General features: G+C 31.3%; 1 protein-coding gene across 7 annotated transcripts in view; it reads right to left on the reverse strand.

The window, feature by feature from the left end:
- Positions 1-785: 785 nt before the first annotated feature.
- Dg (Dystroglycan) overlaps positions 786-14590 on the reverse strand; it is a 188719-nt gene continuing 174914 nt past the window's right edge. For 5 of the 7 annotated variants that reach the window (XM_065514223.1, XM_065514222.1, XM_065514229.1 and 2 more), the window contains 7 exons: positions 8740-8790; positions 8297-8670; positions 5075-5274; positions 4057-5007; positions 3793-3987; positions 1691-1852; positions 786-1585 (listed from right to left, as the gene is read on the reverse strand). In XM_065514223.1, the coding sequence (XP_065370295.1) occupies positions 1464-1585; positions 1691-1852; positions 3793-3987; positions 4057-5007; positions 5075-5274; positions 8297-8670; positions 8740-8790 (2055 nt within the window). In that variant the 3' untranslated portion in view covers positions 786-1463. Of the gene's footprint in view, positions 1605-1690; positions 1853-3792; positions 3988-4056; positions 5008-5074; positions 5275-8296; positions 8671-8739; positions 8791-14590 lie in introns of all 7 variants that reach the window. The other 2 variants (XM_065514227.1, XM_065514226.1) reach the window with 2 other exon arrangements.

Consider the following 14590-nt stretch of genomic DNA (forward strand, 5'->3'; position numbering starts at 1 on the left):
TGAAAAACCGGGTCTTTTGAATTCTAATGAATGCTGTGCAGCAGTCGGTTCTTCATATTAGAGAACGGAAAGTATTACTGTTACAACAGCATTAGTTATAAAATATGAAAAGATAAAATGTTTGAATGGAAACTAACACTGTGTGAAAAATTTCAATATTTTCAGGAACGTCCATTAATCTAATTAAATTATTTCATGAATTTAATGATCACTTTTTTCTTTCTTCAGTTTCGAAACTTTAAAAATTATTGTAAGTGATTAAAGGATTTATTAATCACTAAGTTTGTGCCTTTTTAGGTCAAATGTTGAGTTTGAAATATAAAATAAAGAGCCGTAACAAAAGCTTAAAGTTAAAATTGATTCATTTTTCACATTCTTAATTTACAATTAGCATGATGTTAGTAAAAAAACTATAGAACCAAAATTTAGCTCTAATTACTAAAATCATTAATACAAAACAGTTTAAACTATATAGACAGTTTAGAATTGAAGAATATTAAACAATTTCTTAAAATTTTAAACAATTTCTTCAAATTTTAAATAATTTCTTAAAAACAATTTACAATTTTCAAACACTTTCAGCTTAAACCAAAAACACTTAAGGTTTTACTACATAACTTCATTCGAAAATGAAAATAATCATTATAGCAATTTGAAACTATTTGCTCTCGTATTGAATTATGTAGTAACCCCTTTAGGATATTACAAAACTATCTTATGCCCCCTTAATGATATAGTTTTACTAATTTTAAAAGAGATATATATTAAGGATTTACCACAAAGTATTTGTTTGTTTTTTTTCTTTTAAATCTTTAATAAACATTTCTTTTAAAAAAATATCGTATATAAGTAAATTTTATAAACTTAGTTTATAACTTAAATTATTATTATACAAATTATTAATATATATTCATACATATATATTTAATATGTTAAAGTATTAAATTTCCTGTCATCATTTTTTTAAAAAAATATAAAGAATTTAAGAACATGATTGTTTACAAAAAAAAAGTTACGTTTTTCTAACTCTTTCTTTCTTTTTTTTAAATTTAAAATTAAGTAGTTGAAAGTATTTAGAGTACTCTTTTATAAAAGTAGATTTTTTTGTTTGTGATTGGTGTTTTAAATTAAAGGTTTTTGTTTTGTTTTTTGTCAATAAGTTATAAATATATAAGTATAGTACAGTATCATCATCATCATTCATTATTATTATAATAAGTATTTTAAATTGTTTTTTTTTCTTATTTTGTTTTGTTTTTTTTTGACACTTAATTCCATATAAATATAATAATTTTATTTTATTTTTATTTTTTGTTTTCCATGTATAGATTATTAAGTATTTATTGTATTTAATGTCTCCTTTTCAACTTAATATTTTCTTTCTGTGTAATTTTGGTTAAATTTTGTTGCCTTAAATTGTTGTTTTTTTTTTGTTTGTTTATAGTTGGAGTTTTTCTGCAAATTTAAGGTGATACATATGGTGGGGGCTTGCGATATGATGGCGTGGCCGGTGATTTCCCTCTTGCTTCGCGACCACCTACTACAACAGCTGGCGGTGGAACATATTCATCGACATCATTATCACCTAAAATTAAACTTGATTACTTTAATGTTATTAAAACTAACTACTACTACAAAAAGAGTTTGTGTATGAAGTGTTAGGGTGTTGTTTTGGAATTTGGTAACTTACCATTCATATTTGAGGTATTGTATGAGGGTGGTAATAGTGGTGGCTTCTCATCTTTTAAAATAATAGGACTCTTATTACCAATTTCAGGTTTCTCATCTAATTCATCTTGAAAGATGACAGGTATGCCTTTGGTACGGAAAGATTTGCGTTCTTCTTCGTCACCTAGAAGAGAAATTTTTATGTTTTTTTTTTTATATTTTAAAATTAGAACTTGAATTTAAATCAGTAACTAAACATGTATAGCTTTATTTGCTTTATAGTTAATAGCTCATGATTCCATATAGTCTTAATTAATTTCGAATTTTAAATAAAATAATTTTTTTTAACATTTTCCATATTTATTTGTAATATTTTTCCAGAATCTTTACTTATTCGAAAGTAATAATTTTGCTAAACATTACTGGAAGGAAACAACAATTTTCGGACTTAAAGCCGGTCCAAATATGTTAAAACTTGTTACACAGGTTCTTACAACAAGTCTCTCAGTCAATACGGACGGTTCTAGGAATGGAGATCGAGTTGGCGTAGGTGTCTATATTCAGGAGTTTGAAACTAAGCTATATTTTAGAATTCCAAATGAATGTAGCACTGTTCAAGCTGGAATATCGCTCATTAAGAGAGCGGCTAACTGACTCAGTTATAACAAGATATCTGGCAGGGATATTCGTATATATACTGACAATAAAATCTCTGACAGTTGTGTACATAACATCTAATATAGTCCAGGAATGCCGGGCATCCTTAAACAGTATGACGAGTCATACAACTGTCGTACTTATTTGGGTACGTGGACACGGAGATATTTTGGGCAACTGTGTTGCTGATGCTTTGTGGGAAAAATGCGCCTATGCGGGATTCCGTTATCTAATTGCAAGCTACAAGTTTGTAACTTTTACTATGAGATTAAATAGTCTTTCAGAGCTTTTGAACATGAAGCTAGAGTGCATCAATGTCTTTATCAGAAACAATAATCAGCAAATCAGGCTAGGCACGGGAATTTCCACGGAGAGACCTAATATCTGTCAATTGACTGATGCTTAATAAACTCCTGTTCTCTCTTTTTCGGACCTCCTTCCTCTTCCCTTTTTCTACTTCTTCATTACATATCACTGTCCCCTTCTCTTTTCATTTTCTTTGTCATTGTCCAGCATTATGACATCTACGCTTAAGGTTTCCGGGACATTGTTCTTTAAATAGTCTTTCTGAGTTTTCGGACATGAAGCTAGAGTGCATCAATGCCTTTATCAGGAACAACTAATCAGGCCAGACATGGGAATTTCCACGGAAAGACCTAATATCTGTGAATTGACTTGTGCTTAATAAACTCCTCTTCTCTCTTTATCGAACCTCCTTCCTCTTCCCTTTTTCTACTTCTTCAATACATCTGACTGTCCCCTTCTCTTTTCATTTTCTTTGTCATTAGGACATCTACACTTAAGGTTTCTATGACATCGTTTCTTAAGTAGTCTTTCTGATCTTTCGGACATGAAGATAGAGTGCCAGAGACTCTGGGTGTATCTGCAGACAACCTAAAAGCTTCGCAGGTTGTGTTTGGTTTTTTTATAAAAAAAAATATATCTATGCCTTTATCAGGAACAGTAATAGGCCAGATACGAGAATCTCCACGGAGAGACCTAATATCCGTCAATTGACTGGTGTTTAATAATCTCCTCTTCTCTATTTTTCGGACCTCCTTCCTGTTCCCTTCTCTTACTTCTTCATTACATCTGACTATCCCCTTCTCTTTTCATTTCTATCTGTCCATCTTTTCTATCTTTATTTTCAGGTAACACAAAGAGAGCTGCTCTCTTTCCTGTCTGCACTATCCACAAGCTGCCTGAGAACCTAACCTAACCAACACAAGTTCTTTAAGTTTGTTCAAAAGTTATAAAATCGCTTTAGTTGACAACAGACTTAGGTTTTTGGTCCTCATTTACCTATCTAGTTGTCATCTATGCTCTTCATAAAAAATCTGTACAGTTTTCCATTTAATAATGATGTAATTTTTGGTGTTTTGGAAAATCCAAATTTAATTTTGAATTTAAAATTTTTTCTTAATAACAAGGGAAATAATTTAAAAAAAATAGCCTTTAAGCACTTACCCAATTCCATTTTACCGCTCTTGCGTCTTCTGCGATGTAAACAACAAGCGATTAGAGAAGCAATTAAAATCATGGAAACAATTATAATGGCAGGCAGAATGATGGTGTACATATAATCTTCCGAGAATGTAGATTTCAACATGGGCTCTTCCGTTTTGTTGGGCACAAATTCACGATGTGTAACATCTGTTTGGACTAAAAAAAAACCAATCATGACATTATAAATTTTTCCAAATTCTACCAAAAAAATAAACATCTACTTACCATTGCAGCTACCCAATGGCACCACTTGAACATTTGTTATATTCAATTCAGGACCCAAAGCCTTCTTAACACGTTCGCGCACTGTATAATCCTGCAAGAAGACGCTACGTAACACCTCCATTTCATCTTCCGGACAGTGATTGTGTGTTTTAAACAACGTTGTATTATAGAAATTAACAACAGTACCATCCGAATCATGATGTGTAGTCACCGAACGTATTTGTATATTTTGTGTGGAGGCATCACCAAACAGATTAGCAATGCGTTCAATAAATTTACGCTGCAAATCGGGCGTGAATTGTTCATGGCGTATGGCCAAATATACTTTGATGTACAGGCTGAAATCCTTTTTGGGAGCATGATTAACTTGCACCACCAGAGCATCTGTAGCTGTTAGGCCGCCAGCATCTTCAGCCACCAACATGTATTCTTCAGAGCCGATATCACCACTCTTTGGAACGCCATAGAATTCCTCATTCTTTGAATCGAATTGCAACCAATGGCGAGGACCGAGTTCTTTGTGTTCCTTGGTCTTTAAGCTCAAGGTAAGTTCATTGTCGTTGGGATCGAAGAAGGTATCGCTGGGCACCTTGTAGACCAACAAATGGCCCATAGTAGCAACGACACGATCTACCTGATTGCGTGGTACTGGAGGTGCATTCTTAACATTGAGCGTTGGTGTCTTGGGTTTAGCAGCGGCTGTCTTTTGACAAGAACCTATCAATTGACCAGTTAACGATTTAATACCCAATGTGGGTTGCACCAAATCACTGAGGCGGCTGACATCTAAACGTTTAACCAAATTGTTAAGTTCACGTTCGGGACACTCACTGGTGGGCAGAGTTTCATTGAAGTACACCAAAGTGGCAGTGTTGGGATCTTGGGGATTAGCACGTATTTCACGCACCACAATTGAGTTGGTATTGTCGTCCCCGAGTGTGGTAGCAATGGCTGAAATTTAGAAATTTAGTTATTACAGGGGAAATAAAATAATTTGGTGATAGTTTATGATATTTACCATTTATCAAGTTCATTTGCCAGTCTATGTAGTGCATGTTCTTTTCATTGATTTTCACAGAGATATTAATTTCATGATTTACTGTTCGGACACCACGATGTTGTTGCACTGATATCTCTAGAGTTTCTGTTACAGACTCATTACCCGAATCGGTGGCTGTGAGGCGATATTGCCATTTGGAGACAGCATCATCTAAAGGTCTGTAAAGGAAAGAAAGTATATTGGAGTTTAAAAATGAGGTAGTAATAAGGTGAAGTTATTAAATTTCTAGATTCTGTCTGCATAAATCTTAAACTTTTGATAGAAAAGTAGCCAAGTTTTTCGAATGTTTTCTTTAAATTTATACACAAGGTTTTTTAAGTCTGTGACTTACATTCTTTTAAAGTTTTTTATACCTTTAACCATGAGTGATAAGATAAATTTCTACAATTTTCTATTGCGGTCTCATAAAGTAAAAATGTTGTGGACTCTTATAGGTTTAGAGCTTTCCGTTAATCCACCCGTCTCTGTATTGAAATAAGTTTTCCAAAACCCCCCCGGTTGATGACACCGTAGGCATCAATAAATCAGAAGCAGTCATGAGACTTTTGTTAATTTGTTACCCAACATAAAAAAACAGAAATACTTTCGGACTAGAAAGATTTAAGGAAAGCAGGTAAAATTGTGAAATTTTACCCAGATTTTAGTTGAACAAAAATTTGTTGGTGTCCTTTTTGAATTTCCCGCCTCCTAACTGAAAGGACCACAATGCTCCTGTCAACAGGCATCTGTCAGTTGGCTTCTGTCAAAATTCGAACAAGTTGCGTCATTTTCTTTGTGTTTGACAGCCATTGATAGCAGACTACCGCGTGACTTGAGGAGGAAATGGAAAAAAGTGAATTTCGTGAGCTCACTAAGCATGACTCAAACCAAGGCTAAGCCAGATGGGAACTCTACACCATCAATTTCAATGGTAAAAAAGTGATTTACTGAATTTCGTTGTGGTCGTACATGTACGAAAGATTCCAAACAATTGAACAAATTGACGATATGGTGTTGGTCGATCGGACATTGTGAGAGATTGTGGAAGTCATAGGCATCTCACATGACTCAGTGGTTTAAATTTTGAATCATCACTTGGGTATGAGAAAGCTTTCCGCAAGATGAGTGCCGCGTTGCAGTTTCCATGGCAAAAATCCATGAATTAGGTTACGAATTGCTCTCTCATTGTCCCGATGACTATTTCTTGCTTCCGAACCTGAAGAAATGGCTCGTGGGAAAGAGATTTGGCTTCAGCGATAAAATCGTGTCACAAAAAATACCTATTTTGAAGACCACGATGATAAATAAATTGGAGAAACTTTGGCCGAAGTGTATAGAGCTCAAAGGAGACTATGTTTAAAAATAAAATGTTTTTTTATACAAAAACCAGTTTCATTCAAAAAGTCATGGACGTATTAAGCCGCATTCGTCTAATTGGTAAAAAATCGTGATTGTCATGGATTTTTGCATATATCTCAGCCATTTGTTGACCGATTTTCGCGAATTTAAATAGCAACCGAGCCATACAACGGATATATTGATTTCAACAGCCAGAAGGGCATGATTATATCGACTTTGAGATCTATAATGGATCCACGGAATCCACTCAGGGTGAAGGGTATAAAAATTAATTCGAATTTCTATATAAACTCGTCATATTGTCTGAAAAATGGTCTATGGGCAATTTTTATGAAGTTTTTCACCATGAGTGGCATGGATAAGTTTGTCATTCCGTTTGTAATTTCTACATTGTTCATTTGCGACCCCACAAAGTATATATATTCTGGATCGTTATAGATAACAAATAACTTACATACATGATTCATACATCAATATATCGGTTGCTATTTAAAATCTAGACAATCGGCCCTCAAATGGCTGAGATGTACTATTTTTCGGATGAAAAAACCTACATAACATCGATATATGACCTATTTTTGATCTAGTATATCTGGATTAATAAGTCATTAACAGGGCAACCAAAAATATGCTCTAAAAAAAGTGTTTTATGCGCATAAAATATGCACTTAAAAATGAAAAATATGCTGTTGAAATATAAAAAATATGCACTTAAAAATAGTTGGATATTGTTTGATTTCAATGTTTTATTAAAAATAATATAAGTAAATAAACATTTGTTTAGTAATTACATAGTTGCATAATATTGTAGGGAGAGGATATTAAGAATTTCTCGAAATGTTTCTATTATACATAATGCTTTAAAATCTTTATCATTTGAATTAAGTTTCAAAATCGCTATAGAGAGCGTTTGTAATTGTTTGGTAAAAACTTGCAGTGGATTTTGGAGCACTTGTCATATATGAAGATTAACATCTAAATTTGACTTCCAAAATTTAAACAGAATTATCAAAAAGCCTTACAATAGTGAAATGATTTGTTTTCTTTAAAACTGCGGAAAAATAAAAATATTTAATTCAAATATATGGAAACTAAGATCCCTTAAGTCAATGAAAATTTAATGAAGATAAGTCGGTTATGGGTACTCTATTTTTTTCTTTAAGTAGCTTAGGCGAATTATCATTGTACCTTAACAAAATTGTAAAATATAGAAATGAAAAACTACAATACAAGCAATAAAATTATATTTAGAAAACAAAATAATGGAAATAAAGAAAATATGCAACAAAAATATGCAGTTATGAGTTAAATATGCAAAAATATGCTATAAAACGCAAAATATGCAGTAAAGAGCAAAATATGCAAAAATATGCACTAACAAATCGATGCCAAAATTCTTATAATTGTCTGAAACGGATAAATAACTAACTCATATATTTATACGACGCACAGCAAAAAATATGATTTTGCATATTTTTGGTTGCCCTGGTCATTAATATAGACAATATGGATATCCAATAATAGATATTTCAAAGGCCAAAATAAGTTTTACCTTCAATAGGTCAAAATCGGGAAAAAATTTTACACAGAAATTTTTTCAGGAAAAAAAAATTTTTTGTTTTAAAATTTTTTCAGGAAAAAAAAATTTTTTGTTTTAAAATTTTTTCAGGAAAAAAAAATTTTTTGTTTTAAAATTTTTTCATAAATGAATTTAAAAAAAAAATTTGCCATAAAAAATTTTGAATTTTTTTTTAAAAAATAATTTTTCACACAAAATCGATATCGAAAAAAGGTGTCCTTGAATATAGCATAATGACTTAAATTTCTTAATTTTTCACTTACAATCCATAAATTTCCTTAGTTTCAGCATTGAATTGCAACCATGAGTTTGATTTCAATTCACGACTCTCCTTATCGGTTAATTCCAAACGCAAATTCGACAAATCCTCATTGTCGTAGAAAGTATCTTCGGGTACAGCAAATGTAAAGGACTTGCCCGAGGTAACAGCTAATTTCTGCAAGCGTGACTTAATCATGGGTGGAGAATTTTCAATCTTTGGTTCCACATAATCAGGCAAAGCTGTGGTAGAAGTAACAACTTCGGGTGTGGTTGGAACAGCTGTTGTGGTAGCCTGAGTAGTGGTAGTTGTAGGTAGCACGGTGGTGACAGAGACCGAAGCATTTGAATCGTCGGTAGATTGAGCGGTAGTGGTAGACTGATATAAAATATAAAAGTAGGTAATTAAATTTTGTTGAAATTCTTAGAGTTAGTTAGTGTAACATACCGATTTGCTTAGTAAATCTTGATTATCTTCTGGTTCAATTGTGGTCTCATCCTATTTGGTTTTTTGTGTTTTAGAGAGAGAAATGAAAAGAAACAAATTTAATAAAATTTCTTTAAAGTTTGATTTTTATATTTAAGTAAATCATGCTTAAGAGTTGATAAAATTGTAATACAGCTGGAAAATGTTTAGCATAAAAATTGAATAAATTATATTCATACTTAAAATCTGTAGGAAGTATTTAAGGAGAGAAAGAGAGTAATTAATTTAAGCATGCGCCTACCAAAAGCCAACATTAAGTAAAAATATTACAGACATACATACATATATTTAGTTAGAAATAATCAAATCTAACAAAATGTTTATGAATATACAGTAGTAAGTATTTATAGTTATTTTGAATAACAAGTGTAAGGTGCAAAAAATAATTGAATAAAAATAATTATAAAAAAATATACTTAAATTAAACAAAATTACGCTTTTCATAGTTTTTAAATGAAAATTAAATTCAAAAAAAAAATCATATAAATTGTTTAGGTTTTTAGGTCCTTTTTTTGGATTTCTTTTAATAAAAAATTTGCTAAGAGAGAGTTTTTCAATTGGTATTTTCATGTCATAACAATTAAAATAAAACATGCTGAGACATGCTTTTTTTTCTTTTATCATGATGAAAGCAGTTTAAATGTCATTTTACATATTTTCTCAAAAAAATATAGGTTTTGGAGGTACATAAGTATTTTGGTTTGCTTTTAAAATTGTTTTGGTATTTTAGGTTTTGTTTTATTTTTTTTTTTTCTGATAATTTCTGACACATACAAAAAGGTAAATGTGTGCCAAATGCATTGATTGGGTGTTAAATAGAAATTTTCACCTTTTTGCCATTAATATTGATTTCAAAAACATTTTCATTTGGAAACTCAAGTGTGGATGATGGTGTTAGTATATCCATAGATGGTGTTAACATAGAAGATGGAGTTGTTGTTGATGTTGGTGTCGTTGCTAGTGCCAACATGTCGAGCAATGAGGGCGATGCTGTTGATGATGATGATGTTGTTGCTAATGATGCTCCAATATTAGATGAGGTGGTTAATAAAGTTGTTGCTTTTGTTTTAGCAATTTCCATAGAATTTTCATCATCATCATCATTATTATTGTTATTGCTATTACTGCTGGGATAATATTGATGTCGATGATGCTGCTGCTGCAGCAAGAGCTCTTGTGTTTCTGTTGTTATTGCTGTCATTTGTTGGCTTTTCACTGTTGTAGCTGCTGCTGCTGCTGGTATTGTCGTTATGGTTGTTAAAGTATTCAATATGTCTTCATTATTGTTGAAATTTCCTAAATCTTGTTCCTGTCTCGCTTCCTCTATGCCAGCTTTTGGTTCAGCTTCAGCTTCAACATCATCATTATTATGGTTATTATCATTGTTGTGAGTTGTCCCTTCAATAGGCTTGGAATTTGAACTAATCTCATGCTATTTGTTTTGTTAATACATCATCATCGTTCATGAAGATTCATTGAATTCATATATTTGTGTTGTGTTGTATTTTGAGTTTGATTTGGTAAATTGAAAACCATTAAACGAAAAAGAATCGTAAAAATAATGATGACAAAACACAAAAGAAGTAAAGTAAAGCAAAAGTATCTAGATACATGTATTAATTCACATACATACATATGATTTGACATGTTTGTAATAGATACTAAGTGTAAATTGCATTACATTTTGCAAAACATATTCAAAAAAAATATAAAAACAAGGGAATAATATGGGATTTGGCTTGTTTGATGATAAAAGCAAGGGTATTCGAAGGAGAAGAAAAACATCAGGAGATTTTAGCACTTAAAAATTTTAAGTTAAAATTATAAATTATATTTCATTAATTTCTTTCAAATAAAGTAATAGTGATTTATACATATGTAATTGTAAAGGTAGGATCACACGATTGCCGCAATGCACCAATTTAATACAATTTTTATTGTGCTGAATTGGGGCCCAATAAAGAAATTGTCCCAATCAAATTCTCTGCAGTCACATGATTGCCTCATTTTATATAAATTTGATTGTCGTTAATTGGCGCAAAGCGATATAGTGGCAATAATTGTCGCATTCCAGTCACACGATTGTTCTAGTTTGCGGCAACTCAGAGAAACAGCTGTTGTCTAGATGTTAAATTTTGTTTTGTTTACATAAATGTAAAAAAATCTAATTGTGAAAAAATTATTTGTTAAATAAAAAAAGAAAATTGCGTCGGCCTTAATTATCGTATAAAAAAATTAATAAAGAAATGTTAAAAGATGTATGTGGGTCAAAGAGTGGCTCACAAAAAGAATATTTCTTTTACAAAAATGAATATTGGCGCTAATTGTCTTCTTTGATTGCCGCACTAGAACACAATAAATATTGTTGTATTTTTAACTTTTTTATTGGTGCATGTTGCATATCAAGCATTCACATGATTGCCGCACCAGTGTTGCATTTGATTGGGCCAAATAAGCACAATATTGTTGTGGTTTGACATATGAGCCAATGAGTTGTGAAATCACGCGATTGACGTATAAAATAGACCAATAATTGGTGCATTGCGGCAATCGTGTGATCCTACCTTAAGAAGATTGTTATTAAAAATCAGCAAAATCGGTAAATAAATGACAGAAATATAAGGACCAAAAGTTGATCATTTTCAAATCAAAATTCATTATTTTATGTAAAAAGTCACATTCCTTTATTGCTGGTTCACACACGTCAACTTGAGCAAGTCTTGAGTTTATAGAAGAGAGAGGAAGAACAAAAGGAAACTCTTTCCAATCTCCTATCCTGAATGATTTGATGTTGCACGATTTGCACCATAGAACTATGCTGAGTCGTAATTCAGCTCTGGGTGGAGAAAGAGCTCGCGCGTCATTGCCATTATCGCTTAAGGACAATCAGGCCGTCATTTTTCCCTGCCTTCGAGAGTTTTGCGGCTCACTCTTGCATTGGTTAATATTTGGCATCGTATAACAGTACCGCGTTACGGTTTATCGGAGCTTTTGCATTGATTTTAATATTAATAAACATATATTTTGTCGTGGTTGTGTACCAAACAAAACTCAAATTGGATATTGGTGGAGACCATAGAACTTAGGAGTGAAAATCAGTAAGGCTGACTTCATATACGAAGGTATATGTTGAGTGGTAATTCCAGGTGAAAGCTCTTTTTGCGTGGCGTTATACCCATCGGGATCAACCAAATAATTCTCACATCGGTACGGAGTAATCTAAAATATTAAACTAAACTAGAACTACGCTAATATCAATATAATTAAAATGTAGTAAAATGTTCAACAAGGCGTTGGACCTTAACCTTTACAAATTTGTTAAAACTTGGCACGAAAGTCCTTAAGATCAATATATTTTTTAAAAAATCCCAGAATATTGAACCAAAAAATTGTACTTGAACAAAGTATATCTCAACAAATAAGAGAGCTATATTCGGCTGTGCCGAATCTTATCTACCCTTCACCAAATTATACTTTAAAATAAAAATTTTAAATATTTTTAGGTAAACAAAATTAAAAAAAATAATTTTTTGGTGAAATTTTTTTTTCAATATTTCCCAAAAAAAAAATTTAATTTATGAAATAATTTTTTTTCAATTTTCAATTTTTTTTTCTTTTAAAAAAAAAAAATATTTATAACAAATAAATTTTTATTCGTGAAAAAAAATTCGGGTTAAAAAATATTTTTCTCGATTTTGACCAATTGTAGGTCCGACTTACTTTTGCCTTAAGTTGAAAAAGTCTTTGAAATATCTATTATTGGATATCCAGATAAAAAAATCGAGGTTGTCCTGGTTTTATATATGTCTCAGCCATTTGTGGGCCGATTGTCTCGATTTTAAATAGCAACCGAGCTGATATATCAATCATGTTTGTAAGTTATTTGGGGGCTACGGAAAGTTGATTTCAACATACAGACGGACATGGCAACTTCGCTATCTATAACGATCCAGAATATATATAATTTGTGGGGTCGTAAATGAAAAATGTAGAAATTACAAACGGAATGACAAACTTATATATACCCTTGCCACTGATGGTGAAGAGTATAAAAAATATATACCCATTTCCAAAGCTTTTCCTCTAGAGTTGGGTTTATTAGCTCAGTGAAGTGACCGCTCTTTTCAGCTCAGCTCACTCAAATGAACTAGGTCGCTCTTTTAGCTCATTAGCTCAGTATGTTGTATAATGACCATTTCATTTTGAGAATTGCTTGTAGTGAATTAAATCAATTATTTCTGTTGTTAGTTGTAAAAACACACAGTCTTTTGACAATTAGTGATTTATGCGTGAAATAATTGATTACAATTTTAAAAAATAAAATTGTATTTTATTAAACTAATATTTTTGCGGAAAAAAGAGTTAATTATTTTTTATTTCTAATTTCCGATGCTAACCAAATGTTTAGACAATATTTGTTAAGCAGAACATTCACTAACTATAAGGTATTCTTTTACCACAAAATAATAAAATTACCAAAAAACTCGAGATATTAACTGGAATTTGAAGAAGAAAATCTTATAAATCTTATTCCTTAAATTCAGAAATTCTAAACTGTCATTCCAAAAAACAGCGAAAAACCCACGATAGGCCGCTCATGGCAGCTGACAAATGTTCTGTTGATGTAGCAGTGTAGTAAAAAAGTGCATAAGATATACATATGTTTTCTAAAAAAAGTGATTGAAATAATATTGCTAATTTAATTAAGAATATCAGTACTTTGTATTTTTTTAATTATGTTTTTTGGTAGATATAATCCCACTAATGTATTTTTGAAATAGCATTTTTTTACTAATTACATACTTTCAATTACAATTACCTATTATTTTAACAATAACAATTATGTATTTGCCTTTTTCATTATTTTTTTATGAAATTTCCTTATAAACTGTAGCAATATTCTTTCTTTATTTCATTCTACATCACCATACCATAAATAAATTCACATTCATTCAATAGCACACATATAAAAATTCCTTCATGAAAACAAAAACAATTTGAATAACTCTAATAATTCTTGAAACAAAAATATATACGCGGCAGCATACGATCATAAACATACATAACAAACCTACATTCGAATGATCGTTTTATTTTTGTAGGACACAATACTCACTCACTTTTCAATGTCAGTGAGCGAAAGAATGTAAGAGCATTGACGAGTAAAGTGAAACATGTGAAACATCTGAAACATTGAAGACGACAAATGAATGTGCTTGTGCAGCTCTTTCATGAGCACTGAACTGAAACAGCTCAGCGCTCAGTTGAAAACGCTCAGCGCTCAGTTGAAAACGCTCAGTGCTGAGCTGAAAACGCTCAGTATGATGAATGATTCACTTCGCTCAGTTGAGTGAATAGCTCAATTGAACTAGGTCATTCATGAGCTACACAACTCTATTTTCCTCAATTAGAAGCCGTTGTATGATTCTACGGTTGTGGGAGGAAGGTTTTTTAAAGCAATAGCAATGCTGGACTATTACCGATTGGAAGTGTTCTTGATTTTATGCGATCTCCTTGCTAATACGCCTTGATTATATTTAATCGAAACAAATTTTAATATTTAATTTTTTGTTTACAATTTCATTACTTTGTCAAATATTATTGTCAAAGTTTCACTCTGTATTTTGAACAGTTAACATATTTGGTGGAGTGCATAGTCAGTGAATCTACAATAGTGAGATTTAGATTCAAAAAAAAAAAATTTTTTTCATCGAAATTTTTCGTTTTGTCCCTATAACAATATTTTCCATATAATAGTATTTTCTATATTTTAGAGACTTTTTTTATTTGTATTAAAATAAATTATTTTAAA

Source organism: Calliphora vicina, chromosome 5, assembly GCF_958450345.1.
Source record: "Calliphora vicina chromosome 5, idCalVici1.1, whole genome shotgun sequence".
In the NCBI taxonomy this organism is placed as follows: Eukaryota; Metazoa; Arthropoda; class Insecta; order Diptera; family Calliphoridae; genus Calliphora; species Calliphora vicina.